Consider the following 22780-nt stretch of genomic DNA (forward strand, 5'->3'; position numbering starts at 1 on the left):
ACCTGAAATACCTGCAAAAATTCTGAAATTACTCTTGGTATTAATGTATGTAAGGTCACTAACATACTTACATGAAGATATTAGTATTGGATGACTATTGTCTGAGTACACAATGGCTATTTCAAGTAGATTTCACGTCACAGGTGAAATTTATACGCCAAAGCCACGGAATTCTCACAGTTGGTTGTACAAAATAAGAGTAGAGGTAAGCGTAACTCATTTTATTACAAAAGGGCAACAAAAAGTACAAACATAACAAGGACTATAAAAAAACAACGAAGGATGATGGGACGCGAGGTCCGTTTGGAGGTGAGAGAGCGAGTGTAATGTACATATGACAGTCAGCGACTATGTGGGCGGCAGCGGCAGGCGGAGTCAGCGGTCAGTGCCATCCGTGGGCCTTGATCTGGTGGTACACGTGCTTGTAGACGGGCACGTGCACGGGGTACGGCTTGGGCACCGGCACGGCGATGGGCTTCTCCACGGTCACGTGGTACGGCTTCTCCACGGGGTAGGGAACCTTCTTCTCCACCGTCACGTGGTACGGCTTCTCGACGGGCACGTGGATGGTCTTGATGACCGGCACCTCGACGCGCTCAGCGTGCCGCGTGTACACGGGGTACGGGTGCGGCACGTGGACGGCCACGGGGTGTGGTACCGGCACCGGAATGTGGTGCGGCACCGGGATCTGCGGACAAATTGCAATTCCCATTAACATGGCGTACTACATCAACAGTCACACGCAAGGGGCGTTCGACAACAGGGTTGAACAAGTGTATCTCACAAGACAGATCGTAAACAACGTACTATACAGATATCATCAAACATATGTTACTAGACCGTGTTTACCGAGAGGTTGTTATATGTATATAAGTTAGTTCCGTTCATGGCAGGAAGAATGTCCACAGCAAGTAATCCTGACACATGGTGCTCATGGTACTGGAACGCTATGCTATATTGCAACTGGTCGATACAGAGCATGCGAACCTGTAAAACCATGAAAGGTAATCGTTGAGTGAAAGACAAGGCTGTTCTCGCGAAAGACTCAGTTATTCTGCATCTGTCTTTTACCCTATGTAGCGGTGTCATCAGAATGACAAAATAAAGGGTATGGTGTTTAATGGATGCTCACAGTAATTAATCTCTTGATACGTACGCTAATGATGTTCGAAAGAGCATAGCTAACACTTATTTGAGGGATCCTACGTGTTGCAATTTACAGTGACATGCGGCGTATTCACGTAGATGTGCAAACTATTTAACGATAGGCAAAGAACCGCGCTGATAGCTTAATATTTAACACTGGTGACCGTGCTGAGCTATCCTGTTACATCAGGTGGGTTGCTCGAAACTCTGCTCTACAAAAGCCATCTTTCTCTTCATCACGTTGTGGAAAGATTTCCTCTGATTTTCTCTTTATGATGGCGACTGTTAGCCACTGACAAAGCCAGTCTCTCTTACGTTTCTTGCTTGCCAGTACTCGCGGGGGAAGGTTAGCAGAAAAGCCGTTTATGTTTTAGCGAAAACATCCGCAAGGTACTAGCGGAAGGGACCTTTATGGCACCTCAAATGATGAATCACATTGATAACTCATTTGATGGGATACTGATTGTAAATGCTGATGCCTAGATTTGGAGCAGTTGTAATGTTTCCTGAATGACAGCTGCAGAGAAAATTGTTCTGCACACGTAGGCCTCATTCAGAGTTAGTTAGCAACGCTAGTTGGACGTTTGGTCGTCAACCACCGTCTCTAGTTTGGGGTAAAAACGTATGAAAGAACAGCTGTGAAACATTTCAGAGGGGAAGTACCAAAACTTTGGTTATTCCTGCATCTTCTGCTGTTACACATATGCCAAGGAAAACGTTTTCCGTGGAATCACTTCAAATAGGAAACACAGGGTGAACACTGCTACCGAATTTTTGTAATTAAACGGGAGTGGGGCGATCATCTGGACATTCTAACACTGCACATAGTCCTCTGATGAACAATAAGAATAAGAAAGTAACATCGCTGTCAGGGCCAGCGGGCACTCGACGCAACCAGCCACCACATGATTCTCTGTACAGTGGCGTTTCTGTATCGGGTGGCATATCATCACAGCGGCATTCCAGTTGTCATATTTCTGAACCCTGCTCCTCTGAAGAATAAATCTGGGGTCAACCCACAAGCAGGATCTGAGGCTTTTTCGCTCACGGGCCCAGGCCCAGAAAGTTATACAGAGGAACTTCGGAGGATTTTGCAAAGCGGAACTGACATACGTACAAAGCTTTGGATCTGTTAATGAGGGGTTCTCGTATATGTGAGCTAGTAAGAGCATGTTACTGTCAGAACACTGATCCACTTTTAACGTGATGGGAAATTTCGTTATGGCGTTCACACCATTTGAAAGTGAACTATTAAGTCTGAGATTCCAACTGTTAACGTGTTAGTTAAAGTAATTCGTAGATGAGACCTATGAGTTTTTCTTGAAATAGGAAATCACTCTAACTAGCAATTGTGATTTAGTCTTGTCACACATATATCGGATGCATCATCTGTTGGTGTCGAACAGCTGGTGATCTTACGTTAAGCGCACTAGTGATGGAGGGCGAGGTATTAATGATGATTACTCACCTTGAGCACCTTGACCTTGGGTGGCTCGATGCTCTTGTGGAAGACGTTCACGTGCTCATGAATTGGCTCGTAGCTGCCGGCGTCGTGTCCGCCGTCGCCGCCGCCGCCGTAGCCGCCCCCATAGCCTCCATCGTAGCCGCCTCCGACGCCGCCACCATAGCCGCCGCCTCCGTAGCCACCTCCTTGGCCTTCAAGGCCGCCGCCCCCGACGCCGCCGTCGACGCCCCGCTTCTCCACCTTGCGCTCATTGGGCGCTGCCGGGTAGCAGTGCGCGCTCGCCACCAGTAACGCCAAGCAAATCTGTCCGAACGCAGTGTAAATACAAATGTTACTCCGGCTCTGCACTGGGTACGTTAAAGATTAGATTACTTCTTGCAAAGAATTGAAGATGCATTTGCCTCGGGCACTTCTCGTGGTGGAGTTCAGAGTTAGACAGCCTAAGAACAGGGGGACCTTGGCGAAGGATGAACATATGAAACTGAAAATGGAATGGTAGGCAGAACCTTATGTTTCAAGGAATTTGTTCCACTAAAAGTAGTAATCATACCTTACGGAAATGAAAGGTATGGAGAAGGGGTAAAAAAGTACCAAAAAAGATCCTTCTACTCTCGAATATGTCGAAGAATGATAACACGTTGTTTATACTAATCTAAGGGCCGAATCACTATTTCCAGTGACACATACCGTCACTGGATCGTATTGTAAGGGAAGTTCGGGGTCTAACCTATGTCTGTGGTGTATGAACTTAAACCTATGTCACCCAGAAGGGGACACAGTTCTCCAACCATCATTCGAGATCGTGTGCTTCTGCAGTAGCATACTTCAACAATACTGGCTGCGGAATTTTGAAAATCGGGCTGCTCTTTTATTCGCGATTTGTGGATGAAAAATGGCAAACTATAAATCACCGCTTCTTCTCTCATTGTTGACTGTGATAATTAAACTAGTGCATCTATTTTCCCATTACTTTTCCAATTTCAAGCTCTAGCGATTCTGCATATGCATGGCCCGTGTCATTGTGATTGCTCCTACAAAACGAGAATACGGGGAAAGAACGACAAATCGTTTTGCCGCACATAGGTCTATGTTATATCAAACTCAAACATTACAAACCAGAATTACCGCAAGTTTCTGAAATGATGTTATGGCACAGGTGCAACGATTAGAGAAACTCCAGTGAATAATAGTCATAACGAAGAAGATAATTTCACTGTCGCTGGATTATTGTGCAAAAATTAATGTGACTCATTTTTACACACGTTAATTCCTTAGACTATCGCCAACCGATCACTGTTCTGTTATTTAACGTTTCGCTTCCGACGAGTGAGTTACTACAGATTTATTCTGATATTCATTGTAAATGTTTTCAGGATTCATTAGAGAATCCATTCCTACCGGTAAATATTTTTTTCCCAGGAGAAAGTCTAAGATACTGAAAGGTATCTACTCCATCTAGTCTCGAGATGAATCACTCGAAAGTTCGTCAATACTGACACGTGTTTTCACAAAGTCTTTGACCACTGTCGTCGAGCATGGAAAACACAAAAGAAATGATGTGGATTGAGAGATCTATTTCGCTATATACAAATGGTTCAAATGGCTCTGAGCACTATGGGACTTAACATCTGGGGACATCAGTCCCCTAGAACTTAGAACTACTTAAACCTAACTAACCCAAGGACATCACACACATTCATGCCCGAGTCAGGATTCGAACCTGCGACCGTAGCGGTCGCGTGGTACCAGACTGAAGCGCCTATAACTGCTCGGCCACAGCGGCCGGCTTGCTATATACATATACGAGTACATCTGCCTTCTTCACCCCACCTTGTGGTAGTGTTGTATTACGGCTCCACTTTACTAAACATCGGATGATTCAGTGAAATAACAACTTCCGTTGGCAAACCGAATAAATACAAATCTCTCAGAATTTTCGCTAGAAAGCACATGTATCACGATTCGTCTGCGAATGCCGAAGAGTGCTAATAACCTAGCTGTTGGGCTACCTAAGCCAATAAACACTAAACCCCCCTCCGCCCCCCCCCCCCAATACACACACACTTACTCTAAACTGACAGCACAATAAATTTTAAAAATAAGTATTTTCGATAAACCTTCATCTTGCCTTTAGCGACTCCGGTGGACTTTATTCAACACTTCTGTGACACTCTCGTGCTGAACAGGCCCTCAATCGTTCTTTCGATCTTCCGTGACTTCTCGTTTGTACAGCTCGGTAGCAGCCTCGGATTAAAGATTTAGTCATAGACCGATTCCTTCGTGGGTGAATTACATTTCATTGGCCTTCTTCACGCCCTTAGAAATATATTTATATGATGTAATTTCAGTGCCAGTTTCATTAAATGTCCACCCCTGGTAGCTGAGTGGTCATCGCGACGGGATGTCATACCTAACGGGTCGGATTCGATTCCTGGCTGGGTCGGAGATTTTTTCCGCTCGGGGACTGCGTGTTGTGTTGTCCTTATCATCGTCATTTCATCCCCAGCGACACGTAAGTCACTGAAGTGGCGTCGGTTCAAAAGACTGGCACCATGCGAACGGTCTACCCGACGGGAGGCCCTTGCCACACGGCATTTCCATTTCAGTTTCAGTAAATCGTTTTCAGGATCAGGATGTGCCATTTTCAAACAAAATTACAAAAAAAAAATTGACGTTTCGACCTTTTCAGCAGTGGTTGTTTTTAGAGCTACCAAACTCTGAAAAGACGATGGAAGTGTCTCTTTTTATAGCTGGTTTAGTTTCATTATTACGTGTCCTGGCATCGAAGGAATTTTATTCACATATTTGTATGCTACTAGTACCAGACAAGTCTGCCATCGCAGATTTCGACGTTCCGATCTTCTTACTGGCTTTTATCTTCGGGACTAATGAATTCACTCAGTAGTATTGACTAGGACCGCTTAAAAGACAATGGAAAAGTCTATTGTTTTTATAGCTGTTTGGTTTAACACAATGCGCTCTAACACCCAACCTGATTTTATTAAAATATTTATCTATCCTCCTGCCAAACATGGCTGCCTAAGGATATCTGATTATTGCAACTGACCCTAGGAAGTAATCGACGATGGGACAGTAATAAAACAAGTCGTGAGCACTAACCCTATGGGAGCTACAAAAATTCCCGGTAAGAACAACACATATGCTTCAAAAGTTTTTGTCACGATGAAAAGAAATGTTGATGAAAAATATTTGCACCGCTAGTCACGTTGCACAAGATCTCGATCTCCGTCGCAGGGCGAGCACACGTGAGATGTGGAGCGACTCACCATGTGGAGGGCCATCGTGGCGCTGGAACGATGCTGTGGGCTGCAGAGGAGAGCTACAGTGGGCGACTGATGGCCCGATGGCCGGCGCTGGCCTATTATAGGCGGCCCGACGGCTCCTTTCACCGGGCGAGCAGGCAGAGGCGGCATGCGGCAAGTAGCGCCCCCACCCTGCGTCCGGCAGGTGGGGACCGGGCGCGGCGACAGGACAGCCGGCGAGAGCACGGGGCAGCCGCGGCCGACTTTCCGCGGGCACCCCGCCACCGGATACTCACCGGCTCCGGCTATCTGCACATTCCTGCCCGCTTCTTTCTCAAACTTGCACCTCCTCAGGGTCGCCTGCGTGCGAATTCCAGAGGAACCATTACCCACGATACTGCAGTGCCTTTGTTTTATTTAGAAAGTACGATTCAGTGTTCCTTCGAACGTGCATGCATGTCTGAATGCGTATTGCATCATATACGAACGCGTGGTGTCTGTTCTTTCGAATATGTCCTAGAGAACAGACACTTGCATTCAATAATTGATTCGCCTCGATGGGCCGTCAATCGATCATCTTCAGTGCGGTCCCCTGTAGAAATCTCACAGTAGCGAGCATGGGGAACATGGACGGGCACTGCACATAGGAGAAGCTCGGTAGGAGTGTGCGTCGGCCGGAATACGTGCCCAGATATTCCGCACAGTTTCGAAAAATGCTGTGTCCGGATGGCACACTGGTTAACGCAGCTGACTAGGAAGCATCAGATCTCGATTTCGAGTCCCGGCCCTGTACAAATTTTTACTCCTCGCCGCTGATTTTGCATGAAGTCCCGATGGAGCTGGCATCAGTGAATCCTTCCTTTTCCATTCCTTTCTTCCTGCTGAAATTTCAATTTACAAGGCGTGTTTTTTAGCTAAGTACCGCAGCGCTGCGATCGGCGTTCTGCGCATGAGCACTGGGTCTACGCACTGACGCCATTATAGTTGGTTCTTACTTGTTTACGTTGTGTGCTGTGTGTTTAAGATGCCTCCGACAATCATGAAAATGGCTCTGAGCACTATGGGACTTAACTGCTGAGGTCATCAGTCCCCTAGAACTTAGAACTACTTAAACCTAACTAACCTAAGGACATCACACACATCCATGCCCGAGGCAGGATTCGAACCTGCGACCGTAGCGGATAACCGTGAGTCCCGGCGACTGTGAAGTACGGGCTGTTATAAGATTATTTAGTGCTAAAGGCGTGAAAGCGATCGATATTCCTGGTGAGATCTCTCCAGTTTACTGAGAAAATATTATGAGTGATGGAATGGTAAGAAAGTGGGTGGGAGCATTTAAAGATGGCCGCACAAATGTGCATGATGAACAATGGATTGGGCGTCTTTCGGTCGTTAATGAATGTTAGGTGCAGGAAGTGGACAATAAGTTGAGAGAAAACAGACGCTTTACGGTTTCCTCCTTGCAAGATGACTTTCCTAATGTTTCCCGTAGTGTTTTATATAGCGTCGTGACCGAGCACTTGAATTACCGAAAATTGTGCGCACATTGGGAGCCGAAAATGTTGACAGAAGTGCACAAAACCAAACGTTTAGACAGTGCATTGACTTTTGACTTTCCTTGAGCGGTGCCACATCGACGGTGATGCTTTCTTAAGCCAAATTGTTACGGGCGATGAAACATGGGTGCCCTACGTCACACCACAATCAAAGCAACAGTCCATGGAATGACAGCATTCAGATTCACCCAGAAAAGTGAAGTTTAAGCAAACAATTTCCGGCCAGAAAATTATGTGCACACATTTATGGGACAGAAAAGAGACAAGCGGGAACTCCGGGTTGGAATCGCAGACCGACACAAATTTTTAATGTCGCCATTCCATTCTGCAGTTTGAGATTCCCTGTATTCGCAACTGAAAATATATTTCATGCACATAAAAAAATAGAACTCTGTGCGAAGTTGGTGTCTCCGTTTCGATTTTTCGTGAAAACGTCGCTATAAAATAATAAGTGTTTCGTATTAATATGTAATTAAATTATCAAATTTAAATACAATGGTTAAATAGAGCAGTACAATTGTTACAGAACAGACATATCACTTTTTTTTCTTTTTTGCATGAAGCAGGGATCTGTAGATTCGTGAAGGCAAAAGCGTATCGAGGAATGTCATCGTTAACGATGAGATCAGCACGATCAGCGGTGGCACCTTTCATAAAACACACGACCACCTGAAGCATATCACAAGCGTACATGATATGCGCTTAGATGGGCTCAATTTAATACTACGCGGTGATGTGTCTCATGGGTCAGCTACGTAACCGCTTTACGGCGTTTTTTATTTCCTTTTTGAGGCTGCCGTAACTATCACATTTGCTTGACACTGGACTTATTAGGCTTTTGGATCCCTTTCGACGCGAGCTTATCTGTAACTTGCATTTTCTGTAATGCCGAGAATATCTTATGTGTCGTATGAGATGATATATTTCATGACTTTAAAATTTTCTGTTTACGAGGGCGTACCGGAAAATATTGCCACCGAATTTTTTATGTGAAATCTCTTAAAGCTTTTTGAATAAAAAGTATTCTGCATCTTTATTCTTCGTGGTTTCACATATGCAACCCTCTGCTGCACATGGTGATGTGTAACGTAACAATGTCGGTGCTTGAGGAACAGTGTGCTGCAATCGAGTTTCGAATTCCAAGAGTTCGTCCACACCTCCGTCGGCATCACAGTGCCAGGACCCACGACCAATGTGACATCTGCAATAATCCGATGCCTTGGGTTCACCGTCATCGATCATCTTCCATACAGTCCTGATTTCGCGCCATCCGCTTTTCATATGTTTCCACAACTTAAAGAACACCATCAACGACTTTGATAGTGATGAAGCGGTGCAAACAGAGACGAGATGATGACGCCGTCAACAAAGCTAAGCTTTACACATTGACGGTGTCAAGAAACTGGTACTTTTTTGGGAGAAACTTATTCGTCACCAGGGTGATCATGTTAAATAAATATGCAGATGTGAAGAATTAAGATGTAGGGCGCTAATAACGTTTGTTTTATTTAAAAAGCTTAAGAGTTAGGACATAAAAAATTGGAGGCATTACTTTTCAGCACCCCTACGTAATAACTATTTTCATTTATATTTTTGTGTTTTCACTTTGGGTCCTACTATTGCTCCGCGAGCTGTTCACAATGACACCCAACTCAGTATACTAGCAAAACGCGTTTTCTAGCTACATCTACTTACATCTTTACACAAAGCTAATTCGTAATAATCACACACCTGCGCCTAACTGGTACGATGACGTCACAGATCTGATCTATGCGTTGTGCCCTCAAACATTGTTTACGCATTATTAGGCTCGCAGTTATTAACGATTCAAGTCTGACGATACTTTGTCACACAGGACAGTCCTGCAGACGAGTGAGTAGTTTTCACTTCAAAACTACTAAGCAACTTTGAATAAATTGTGTTGTCCTTCAGTCGGAAGACTTGGTCGATGTAGTTATCCTCCCTTGTCTGTTAAGTGCAAACTTTTTTACCTCTGTGTAACTACTGTAACCTATATAAATTATGACCTGCTTACAGTGTTAATGTCTTAGTCATTCTTTACAATTTTTACTTACAGTTTCCTCCATTGCCAAAATCACTATCCTTGATGCCTCAGGATGTGTCCTCTAAGCCGATAATTTCTTTTCCCATTTATAATTCTTACATTGTTGTAAGGTATTCACGCATACATGCAATTTCCAGCATTCTTCTATACCACCACATCTCCTTGTCTTAACTGTTTATCGTCCAAGACTACCCTGTAGACAAATATCTAAAGAATAGACATACCAACATTGTAATTTGCAATCGATTTTAACACATTCCTCTTTATTAACTGCTACCGAAGTGGCTAAGTGTATCTTTATATGAATTTGACCATTAAAGAATTATTTTTGCACCGTAGTAATCTTATCCCGGAACAGAAAATACGTACTATAACTCATAATGTTTCATTTCTGTGCAGGAAGAAGTATCCGGGCACCCGTTTGTACAGCGGAATTGACCGCTAGATGTCAGGAGAGGTCGACCCACCAGTATAAAAGGAGGAGGGGAGGAGTATCGTGTCAGTAAAGTGGCAGTAACATCAGAATGGGGGGTTGGGGGAGGAGAGCTTAGTGACTCTAACCGTGAAATAGTCATTAGATGTCATCTGAGTAACAGACCCAGCAGAGACAATTCAACCCTTCTAAAGCTGCCCGGGTCGCCAGTGATGTGACTGTGAAGTGTAAATGCGAAGGAACGACCACAGATAAACCGAGACCGGATAGACGTCAGGTACGGACGGACAGGGTCCGTGGAACACTGATGTTTTGGTTGTAAAAAAATCGCATGAAATAACCGGAAGGGGTCGCTTGTGAGTTCCAAAGTACAACCATGAGTTCAGCTATCACAATGACTGCTCCTATGGAGTTATAAACAATGTGGCCTCTCATAAGGAAAACATATCTGTAGTCAACACTTACGGTTATGAAAAGAGCGACACGACTGAATAGTAGATGACTGGAAACGAATTTGGAGTGACGAATCACGCTATATCCGGTAGCAATCACCTGCCATCATGTGCAGTGCCAACAGTGAATTACAGAGGTGCTTACGTTAAGGCATGGGAGTGAATTTCCTCGCGAAGATGTGGTTCCATTATTGTATGTAAAACAGCTAAATGCGGAAGAAAGTGAAGCACTGTATAGTTTGTGCAGTAGAGTAACAGTTTGGAGTCGATGACTGTATTAGCGTGACATTACACGCTGTCATAAAATAATATCTGCGAGGCAATGTAGAAAATAACATTTATAAAATGGACATGCCTGCACAGGACCGGACCTGAACTCAATAGAACCACCTGTGGGATGAATTACAACGACTACATTTTTCCAGGCCCCAGCGTCCTACGACACTACCTTCTTCTCAACATCTCTGCGCAATTCAGTATGAAACATACCCCAGGCGGTGAGTGGATCATTTATTAACCGGCCATGGCCAATACCCCTCGATCTACTGCGTATAAACCTCTTTCAGGAAGCTAATTGTTTTTCTGGACAGACAAGAACCCGAGAGACGTACTTCTATACTCTGCCGATTAGTCGCAGAAAATACGAATAATACACCCACACAACGACGTAACACAACCATTTAGAGCTCAGACTTCGTAAATTGATAACACCACTATGCGGACAGACTGTGTAGGGCGCTGCAAAAAGAGTACTTGCAGAGACGAGAGTACAGGCGGCAAAGGGCACAGGCGGCAAAGGACGCAGATGACAAATGATCAGAGAGGCAATACAAACGAGACAGGCTGCAGCAGAAGTGGTAGAAGATTAGATGACAGCGGCACAGGCGCAACCAAATACGTAGTCACCGGAGTGTCACGAACTATTAGGCAGCAAGAGAAATGTTCAAATAAAGGGCAGCATACGCTTCGATAATGTAGAAGCAGAAACAAGCCGTCTGAGGGCGGGAGGCTCGAAGTATTATTGAGGTCCTCGCCTGCGGATGATGAGTAGTAGTAAATCTGGCATTAGCTCCCCAGCAGCGAGAGGCTCAGGTACTCCCTCCTGGAAAGCATCGGTGGTGGCATTCTATAAACTAAACTTTACCTAACTGCCTCTTTTCCCTCTTTCTTAGATTATAAATGGTTAATTTTAACTATTTCCGTCTCCCAGTTAGTTTTAACTTTACACGTGAAGCTGTCACACTGTTAAACTTTGTTAAAATAATAACAAATAAAATAAGGTTCACATCTCATTTCTATACATGGTAATTGAAATCACTTACTTACGTCCGTCCGTAAAGAGAGAGCTAATCTCAGGAACAGCTCTAACGATATTGATCCATACAAACAGAGCAGTTTCTGCATCAGTCACTTGTTTATTTTGCCACTACACATTTCGATGGTTCATACCATCGTCTTCCTGTGGAGAGTTGTTTGCTTACATGGCTGCTGTTGGTGAAGAGTCAGACGTCTTTCCACAGTCACAGACCAAGGGCAGTGTAGGGCTTTTTGTGTCTTTGGCTAATGATAAAAATTTGTTTATTTAGTAAAGGCACTTTAGAGGTTAAAAAAAACATGAATTTTGGGTGTACTTATAGGGATGGTAATGTTGTAAAAGTTCTGCATACTGTTATTTGATGTAAGCTATATCCTCGCCACTGCACATTACTTATAAACTGTCACTTAAGAGATCTTGTAAATATAACACATAATTATTGTTTACTTTGGTTACAGAAATAAACGTGTTATTCATTTTTTAAAATATGAACAAGCTGCACCAGAATACTGACATATGCCACAATTCAGTTATTTTAGTAGGTAGTTATATACTGTAAAAAGGCGTCTGTACTCTTCACCAAAACCAGGCCTGTAAATAAATAGTTTTCTGCCTGAAGATGATGATGTGAACCATCGAAACGTGCAATGGCAAAATAAAAAAGTGTCTGACGCAGAAACTGTTTTATTTGTGTTCGTCAACAGTCGCAGCTCTCATAATGCCGTCCCTTATGGGCGAAATATTGATTTTGACCCAGTTTAGACTAACAGACACACTGATTCATGAGGAAGGTTTTTCTATAAAATTTCGAAATATTTCGTAAAAATTGTTCGAATTAATGAAATGTAAGTTGTAGAAACGATGCCACTGACTCCTAGCGAACAGCCGCCATACCTCGGGGGCGGGGGGGGGGGGGGGGGGCAAAGTGACTCGAGAATGCAGCAAGCCGAGTATGGGATATGTCGTAGTGGGCTAAAGGTAGAGGGTGTGGCTGTAAACTGAAAGACTGTGGGGCCGAATCCTGGCTGAGTATTTTTTTTTCACTCTACCTTTTAACGAGTACTCACCACTCGTGTTGTTGTTGTAGGCTTCAGTCCTCAGACTGATTTGATGCAGCTCTCCATGCTACTCTAGCCTGTGCAAGCTTCTTCATTTCCCAGTACTTACTGCAACCTACATCCTTCTGAATCTGTTTAGTGTATTCATCTCTCGGTCTCCCTCTACGATTTTTACCCTCCACGCTGCCCTCCAATACTAAATTGGTGATCCCTTGATAACTCAGAACATGTCCAACCAACCGATCCCTTCTTCTAGTTAAGTTGTGCCACAAACTTATCTTCTCCCCAATCCTATTGAATACCTCCTCATTAGTTATATGATCTACCCATCTAATATTCAGCATTCTTCTGTAGCACCACATTTCGAAAGCTTCTATTCTCTTCTTGTCCAAACTAGTTATCGTCCATGTTTCCCTTCCATACATGGCTACGCTCCATACAAATACTTTCAGAAACGACATCCTGACACTTAAATCAATACTCGATGTTAACAAATTTCTCTTCTTCAGAAACGCTTTCCTTGCCATTGCCAGTCTACATTTTACATCCTCTCTACTTCAACCATCATCAGTTATTTTGCTTCCCAAATAGCAAAACTGCTTTCTACTTTAAGTGTCTCATTTCCTAATCTAATTCCCTCAGCATCACCAGACTTAATTCGACTACTTTCCATTGTCCTCGTTTTGTTTCTGTTGATGTTCATCTTATACCCTCCTTTCACGACACTGTCCATTCCGTTCCACTGCTCCTTTGCTCTCTCCGACAGAATTACAATGTCGTCGGCGAACCTCAAAGTTTTTATTTCTTCTCCATGGATTTTAATACCTACTCCGAATTTTTCTTTTGTTTCCTTCACTGCTTGCTCAATATACAGATTGAATAACATCGGGGATAGGCTACTACCATGTCTCACTCCCTTCCCAACCACTGCTTCCCTTTCGTGCCCCTCGACTCTTATAACTGCCATCTGGTTTCTGTACAAATTGTAAATAGCTTTCGCTCCCTGTATTTTACCCCAGCCACCTCCAGAATTTGAAAGAGAGTATTCCAGTCAGCATTGTCAAAAGCTTTCTCTAAGTCTACAAATGCTAGGAACGTAGTTTTGTCTTTCCTTAATCTAGCTTCTACGATAAGTTGTAGGGTCAGTATTGCCTCACGTGTTCCAATATTTCTACGGAATCCAAACTGATCTTCCCCGAGGTCGGCTTCTACCAGTTTTTCAATTCGCCTGTAGAGAATACGCGTTAGTATTTTGCATCCGTGACTTATTAAACTGATTGTTCGGTAATTTTAACATCTATCAGCACCTGCATTCTTTGGAATTGGAATTATTATATTCTTCTTGAAGTCTGAGGGTATTTCGCCTGTCTCATACCTCTTGCTCACCAGATGGTAGAGTTTTGTCAGGACTGGCTCTCCCAAGGACGTCAGTAGTTCTAATGGAATGTTGTCTACTCCCGGGGCCTTGTTTCGACTCAGGTCCTTCAGTGCTCTGTCAAACTCTTCACGCAGTATCGTATCTCCCATTTAATCTTCATCTATATCCTCTTCCATTTCCGTATTATTTTCCTCAAGTACATTGCCCTTGTATAGGCCCTCTATGTACTCCCTCCACCTTCCTGTTATCCCTTCTTTGCTTAGAACAGGGTTTCCATCTGAGCTCTTGACTCGTACAAATTTCGAAATATGGTGACAATTTCAGACTATCAGTTCTGCTTTCCTCAGATTAGCAGTTGCAACTGGCACACTTAATTAGCAGGAAATTCTTCTTACACCAGGCAGTGAATTACTCAAGTTTGAAGTATCATTAGGAATACGGCTAATAACAAAAGGTATCCCCTCCACCTTCAGGCTGTGATGTGAGATGACAGTTTGAAATAATAAAATGTTTGTCACCAACAGTTTAACTGCAACAGTTTAAGAACAACTGCATAGTGAAAACACATGTTAATTTAAAGTATGTGGTGTTTTATTTTTTTGGCTACAATAAAAACATTTTCCGAATAACTGCTTCAGCAAGTTTGCTTCTTTTACACAAAGTACGTTCTTCCAGCACAGCAGCAGATGTCTCAACTTTTCGCTTTCTGCCTTCCCTGAATCAAACCTGGATGGGGACATGTTTCTTTGCATGGCACAGCGAAGAAGCTTGCCGTAAAGAGCCCATGACAAAGAACTGCGGCAAATAGTCTCAACAATACATCACAGTGTGTACTACGCTTCACAAGAGCAATACTATAACACTAACTAAACACATTTATCATGCGTGAATTTTTTAATTTTTTTTTTATTTGTGCCACCTTAGCCAGCCTCCAATACATACTGAATGACCCACACACACATACACTGATGATTGGCATACAATATTTACTTTGGTTGTAAACATATTACTTACATCACGACGTGCTACCATCACTACCATGAGATGTCACTCCATACGCCATTGCAACATGCAACACATAATATTGATGCCTGCAGAAAACTTTCGAGCCACACGCTGCCCACATCACGTAAGTGATATGGTAGTGATGATCTTCAGTTGCTTAATGTCGTTCTCTGAAATTTATTAGTACCTCTCTGCAACAGCTCACAAACTTCACTACGCCACACAAGTCATCTGACCGTTGCGAAGCCTAGTCGGGTCGCTAATTATGTACATATACAGGAAATTTAACTGTTCATGTTAGACATTTCTAGAGGTCGTAGAGGCTATTTAGTAGATCAAGTTGTTCATAGGAACCCATGTCCGGAAACGTCAACCAACGACGCCACTGAGCGTCAAAAATATAGGCGCTGGCACCTGTAAATGTATGTGCGCACTGGGTGTTTCCGTGATACATAACAAACGTTCAACGATGATGGATAAGGATAAATTTATCAATTTTAAGTAAAGATCCCAGTACAGTAAACAAACGAGTCGAGAGTTACAAGCGAAAACTCTTCTGATACCTCTGATAGTGGAATTCATGTACCGGTACTGTTGTTGCTAAGATTTTTCAGAGGTGGTACTATAGACCAAGACTAGAGAAAAACGCGCTAGTTAAAAATGGGCTCTAAAATGAATACCTTAAGAACTACGAAAACTTGTTCAATAGAGGTTTGGTGTTTCACATTTCAGATTATGAACAGGTGCTCATAGCTCTTCAAGTATGCATTTTAGATCACATATTTACTAGACATTTTTTCTTATCCTGGTGCATATTACCAGCTCGGAAGGTTCCATACCACACATTCCCAACAGTACCGGTACAGTTATTCCACTGTCAGAAGTATGAGAGTGATTTTCGCTTGTAACTTTCGACTCGTTCGTTTCCGAACCAGGGACGTTGACCTTAAATTGCTACATTTGTTCGTCTCCATCATCCCTGAAAGTCTGTAACATCATAACCGAATCAACCTATATATACAAACATTTACAGGCGCTGGGGTCTATAACTTTGACGCTCCGTAGTGTCGATGTTTGACGTTTCCGGATAATGATTTCTATGTAAAACGTGATCCACTAAGTCCTCTCTATACCGTCCAGAAGTGTGTAACATGAATTGTGAAACACATTGTATGTAATTTAATGTTGCGAAAACATGACCTGTCGTAGTAAACTAAGTGGCAAGTCATTTTTAAATGGCAGCAAATAAAAAAATCACCGTTTCCTCTGGTTTCACTTTTTGAGGAAGACTAGGCTTCCTCCACAGACAATCAGACATCTCATTCACAGTGTGCACTGTAAAGCTCTACTCGTCACAAAGACGAAATCTTGACATGGTCATTTTAATTACCACTGACATATGTCCTGAAACTTTTGATAAGACAGTTGATGTTACCACACCTTCACCTTGTTCCTGCCAAAATTACGAGGACGTTATTTTTGTGTTCATTCTTGCTTTTTTTAAGTATATTGTTCCCTAAGAAATGTGAAACAATTTCTAAACTGTACGATGAGAGAAGACTCCGACTTGGTAATCACGTTGGATGAATTGCAACTCTTAGCTGCTGATCGTCCCTTTGAACATGCTGGATGCCGTCCAGTACTTTCTTATTGTCCCTCTTGATAAGCTTTCTCAACGCCCACTGAATGACATTTATTGTTTATGTATGAATCGGCAGTTCTGATAGAAAGTAGTGAGGAGTTTGAGAAATTTTTACAAAGATTGTGTTACGTACATGGTAAATTAACATCTTAACAGTCAAGAAAGAGGTGGCCAAATTAATATACAGGGAACTACATGGGAGTGAAACAGTATAATAGGCCAGGAAGAGGTATTGTAAGCCGCATCAAGCTTACGATAGAAAGTAGCGTAAATATATTTCCTTTTCCTTTTCAAGCTGAAAAAACCTAGCGGACAAAAACTATCGAAATTTTAATTGACTTTAAACGGATAAACGGCTTCAGACGCCGTTATTGTGAGACGGTTCAGCACCGAAGTAGGTAAGTGGAACATAAATGACCATTCCTTTGATCCTTTGATCTGTTTCATCACACACACACACACACACACACACACACACACACACACACACAAACATGCTTGCCGTAAAGCACTTAGTCGGGATTGTTGTAAACAGTACATTGAAAGTGTTTGAAAATTGGTACATTAGAACAGTTAAATGGCCGAAGAAAATAGGAATGCCAGACGACAGGAATATTAACCATTACTGTCCCGTTGACGAAAAGGTCATTAGATATGGAAATGCTCAGCGAGGTGAAATATAGGGTAAGACACTGGTCGTTGCCTCTTCGTAGGAACAATTGTTGCTATTTTAAGTATTGTAGTAAAACACAAATCAAGATGGATAAAACGAAGTTCGGTACCACTATACTATCGTCTACGAGTCCAGAGCGTTCACAACTGCACGAAAAGTCTGCGTGCTGGGCAGGAGGGAAGAGGGGAAACATTTCTGATTTTTTTACCCATAAATATCAAACGCATCTACGTTTTATCCACTAATGCCTGGGGCGTGTAACAAAGAGTAAACGTTACATGGTAGAACTGATTCTTCTTTATTCAACAGCTATAGAGAGGAATTGGTGTGGCGCACATGTAGCGATGAAGAGGTCTGAATAAATTAGACTGGAATGTAAAAGTAGATAATAGTGTTATTCATTAGTACCTTGCGCAAAACCTGCAAGGCATACCGTAAACAGACACACATTAGTGGACCAAGCATCTCTCCAAGTTTGTAGTTCACACTGCAGGTACTCAATATGGGTTTCGTTTGTGATGTGGCCAGTGCCAATTCGTGCGTGTAAGTCGTTGACGCGGTATGTCATGGAAAAGGCGGACGCAAATTGTTTTGCGAATCTAGTATCTGGGTTGCCTATCTACAGGTGTGAACTATTTCAATGCTAAAATACAGTGACGAGGATTAACAATGAAACTTGAGAACAGCACAGCCTGCAGGTGCAGTCTATAAGAATTGTGCTAAACATTAGTACGTTACTAATACACAACAATAAAATGCAAAAATTCCAATGGTTCTCTGATAAACTATCGTTGGACACATATTTCCCATAGGTAGTCAAAGGGTTAACGGGATCACAGAGGTTGCTAGATTTTACTAAGTAGTATCATGTGCAAATGCTCACGAATCCGAAGTATAGAAGTAGGAATTAACTGGACTGATAACAGGCCTCTGGAGATGGTAGAGGGAACTTCACAGATAACGTTGATAAGGAACCTACGTCCAGAAATGTACCGCTTGCATGTAAAATAAGTGCGAGTGTCGGATCACTTTCGAAGCTCCCGTCTCACGGTACGCACAGAACGGAGGGAATGGGCCCTGACCTGTGTGCTCTACAGAAGCCACTTCTCGTGGAGATTCTGCGGTTCGTTGCACAAGATGCTTGCTTTCGTAGACACTTCGCACGTCCGTGGAGTGTCACAGTCAGCCCTCTTTTGGGCGAACGTACCAGTTCCTGTAGTCGAAATTGGTCTACGATGAACTGAGTGATACGGTAAACGTTCTCGGTACATGCTTCGTGTAGCTCTACTGGACGTGGGGTCCTTATCAACATTTTATCGACGACCCCTGGGGGCCTATTTCAGCAGTTGTGAAACATGCTGTGTGAAGAACTGACGTGACGGAAAGTCTGAAAATTGTTACCAAATGAAGGAACATATCGTCCGGACATTCAAGAATAGATAATTTAATACAGGAAGAAACCATATATGAGAAACAGGAACATAGAAAGATTTGAGAACGAATAGCAGATTATAGAGGAAGCAGAAGTGGTTGTGTATGAAGAGATTAGTACTGGGCTGGGTGAATAACACCGGATTGATGAATTAAGAAAAAAGATTGAATAACACATGGTATCCTAACAGTGGCCGTCATTCACCTTAAGATTTCCATCGGCTGGTAACAGGCAGAAAATATTGAGGTGGTAGGGTAGCTACAGTATTTTCTTTATTGATGTACTTTCGAAAGCTTTCATTGGCTTAAGGGTACTTTGTGCTGAGTGAGTAACGTTCTCGAGTATTCCTACTGTTTGACCTCGTGTTCCCTGTCAGTGACATTGTTCCTCTCCACGCCACAGCACTTCGGCTTTAGAAGATGTTAATGAACTCTGCCAGCAGACATGCTGTGGAGTGGCCGTGAGACAGTAACCGCGACAGTGAAACGCCGCCAGCTTTCTTCCCATAACAAGTACGCCGTTGAGTGTGCTCACGTCGAGTACCTGGCATAAACTGCAGCCGCGTGCAACTTAACGCTGCGTGCAGCCGCTCGCCGCTCGCCGGCAGCTCGCACCTGGGTCTCGCTTATAGCTGACTCACCCATCGTAACTACCAGACGCGATATTAGCAAGCGGAACGCAGTTCATTCGTCACGCTACACCCATATTTACAAGTGTAATCAGCAAGCTATTTTCGACAGTTAATGAATGCGAGCGTTGGGAGAGGGACAGGGGACGCATTGGATTCTGCGGTATTATTTTTAGCTTTTGTAAGGATTATTTGGCGTATCCCATGTTGTAGTGGGCCTACTATGTTCATACACTTTCTTCCTGATCTGTATTCTTTCACTACTTTAATTTTGCTTCCTTGAAATTTACCTGTCATCTCTCAAAATACACCAATGACTCCAAAAGCAATGGTAAACCTCCGAATCACTCCGGATTCTCAGACTGTCCCGTCATCATTTCACGAGATGTGTGTGGCAAGGATTAAGTCTAAAAGAAATCCTCTCTATGATGCAAAACGCTTCTCTTGAAGCGTTTGCCTTGGAGTTCGCTGAGGATCTTCGTAGCGTCCTCGCACTTACTGAATGAACCCATAAAGACACACCAGGCCCTTCCTCAGACCTTCCATATCATCTCCAGTATTCTAGCCGGCTGATAGACACAGACTGCGAGCAATATGCCTACTCAACAGTCGGTCGAATGAGTGTGTCGTCAAACCGGCATGTGTGGCCGTGCGGCTCTAGGCGCTTCGTTCTGGAACCGCGTGACCGCTACGGTCGCAGGTTCGAATGCTGCCTCGGGCATGGATGTGTGTGATGTCCTTAGGTTAGTTAGGTTTAATTAGTTCTAAGTTCTAGGGGACTGATGACCACAGATGTTAAGTCCCATAGTGCTCAGAGCCATTTGGACCTTTGAGTGTGTCGTCAAGCGCTTCCTTCGTTAGTGAGTTACATTTCCTTTGGGTTCTTCCATTAACTCTCACTCATCTGTTTCTCCTGTAACTACTTTTATGTGTTTTTATTTTTTTTACTTTAGTCCTTTTGGAACTGCTATCCATACGTGCTTTACAATTCTTCCCGCCTCTGGTGACCCATCGACAACTGGCTGATAGAGCAGTACCCATTTTAGTCTGAGGGTCAAGCAACAGATCCTGTGCCAAGCGTGTACCCTCACCAGTTTTTCTACACTTCGGTACAGTTTTGTGATGTTAAAATTTTCCTGTATTCATTGCCGGATCAGAAATTTTCTCCACGGCGACGAGGCGTTTTGTGTCCCTATGTTTGTATAGTCATCATTGACGTTCCACTGTTGAGAAGACTGCATGGGTGCGTACCAAAAAGCCAAACAAAGTAAAATAAAACTTTCGTGTATGTATTACCATCATCCACGAATATCCTCACGGAGATAATGACATTATACACTTTATTTTTTGTACACTGTTAACGGTAAGAGAATCTCAAATAAAACGTCGAATATACTGTGGGACTGGTTCACTGACAAAAATCAACACCATGTGTTAGGCATAATTGCGACAAATAACCCGCAAAGAATGTTCTCAATTGGTGCACAATGCTACATAAAATAAGAAGGGTAGTAGAAATTTCACGAAAGTGTGGTTCTTAGTTCAGGTCCTACCCGTTGACCAAAAAAAAAAAAAAAAAAAGAAGAAAAAAAAACAGGAACGCCTACACAGCAAGCGATTTGTTGGTTTACATGGTGAGGTGAGATTCTCTGCAGTTCTCTGCAATTCTCCACCCTCAGCTTAAACGATTGTGTATTATGACTGACAGACATGCGCGCAAAATACACATCACTACTCGTCAACAGAATTAAGCGTGTAATATAAAAGGGTTCACAATCGCCAAATGTTGAATTGTCTGATAAACATTGCCCGATATCAGAGCTAGCACCGGTTAATACTGTCAGTATCCCATACCCACTTAACTTCGTTAGAAATTATTATCTCAATAAAACTTTTATACCAACAGACGTCCTAAAGAAGAAAGAGCTCGTAAAACTGCCATAGTTCTCAAAGGAACTCCAATTTCTAATAAATGGGAATTACAGTTACCACAGCACAATTGGACAATCATGTGGGAAGATTTAGTGATGAAAATAATACCAGATGGCGCCATATCGACTTGGTTCAAAGTGACAAACCGGACATTATCGACCATCTCCAATCTTCACTCCAGTCAGCTTATGGTTCAAATGGCTCTGAGCACTATGGGACTTAACAGCTGTGGTCATCAGTCCCCTAGAACTTAGAACTACTTAAACCTAACTATCCTAAGGACATCACACACATCCATGCCCGAGGCAGGATTCGAGCCTGCGACCGTAGCAGTCACGCGGTTCCGGACTGCGCGCCTAGAACCGCGAGACCACCGCGGCCGGCCCAGTCAGCTTAAACCGGCGGCAACATGTGAAAATTGTAATTCAGAGGACACAATTGATCGTTTTTAGTGCCCAAAATTTGTCGCAATATGGGACACAACAAGGGACGCGATTCAACTGATCAATAGAATGGACATACGCAGTATACAGGCCCCTAACGCCATGATGCCAGTGTGAAAACCGTTTCCCAAAGCTCATGGCGCACACAAGTCTTACAATTTTTGGACTTAAATTAACAATCCACAGTACCTAGTATCGTGGTCCCCCACGATGAATACGAGAAAGTAACTCGTCATGAAAATACAGTACTGCATATCCGTATTTTGTCAAGATTCCAATACGTAAAGCTTATGACAATATGCGCCATGAAACGCTCCACAACGGGTGAAAAATCCCTCTGATTGGAGTTCTAAGGAAGAGTCAGCTACGAAGTAGCTCAATGGACAATTTCTTACAGATTTTGGTACTGAAGTCTGAAATTATTTATAAAATGAGTTTATTTTCTGTTATGTTCTTTACGTCATTTTATTGTGTGACAAAGTTAAATAAATATTTTGAGGAAAAAAAATATATCTGACGACTTCACCCCATTAAGAATGATATATTGAGCACTAGAGCTGGTCTTATATTCCCTAAGATATACTCACTAGATAGTGCGCAGCTGTGAGAATTTCTTTCGGAACACGATATGAAACTCGGCACCCTCTGGATTCCACGAATGAAAAAAGCTGAGTGCCCAGAAGATTCCTACAGAGTAAATTTTCATTCCTGAAGTTAGCTGTTGAATGAAAGCAAATTATTGTTTTATTGCTATTTATGTAGCAGTAACAATCATCCTCCACCCCACAGAATACAGAAAATTAGTTCTCATTGAGCACATTGTAGATTCACAATTCTTTCCAGCTAATTGCACCCGAAAGAGTGATGGAGAAGTAGGATTCCCAAATAAATATA

The 22780-nt window shown here is 43.0% G+C and overlaps 1 protein-coding gene across 1 annotated transcript in view; it reads right to left on the bottom strand.

Annotated features, from left to right (window-relative positions):
- Positions 1 to 206: 206 nt before the first annotated feature.
- LOC124594403 (homeobox even-skipped homolog protein 2-like) overlaps positions 207 to 22780 on the bottom strand; it is a 39493-nt gene continuing 16919 nt past the window's right edge. The window contains exons 3-5 of the mRNA XM_047132773.1: positions 5899 to 6271; positions 2615 to 2914; positions 207 to 688 (exon numbers count right to left, since the gene is read on the bottom strand). Of these exons, the coding sequence (XP_046988729.1) occupies positions 383 to 688; positions 2615 to 2914; positions 5899 to 6271 (979 nt within the window). The 3' untranslated portion in view covers positions 207 to 382. The remainder of the gene's footprint in view (positions 689 to 2614; positions 2915 to 5898; positions 6272 to 22780) is intronic.

Source organism: Schistocerca americana, chromosome 2, assembly GCF_021461395.2.
Source record: "Schistocerca americana isolate TAMUIC-IGC-003095 chromosome 2, iqSchAmer2.1, whole genome shotgun sequence".
Classification (NCBI taxonomy): Eukaryota; Metazoa; Arthropoda; class Insecta; order Orthoptera; family Acrididae; genus Schistocerca; species Schistocerca americana.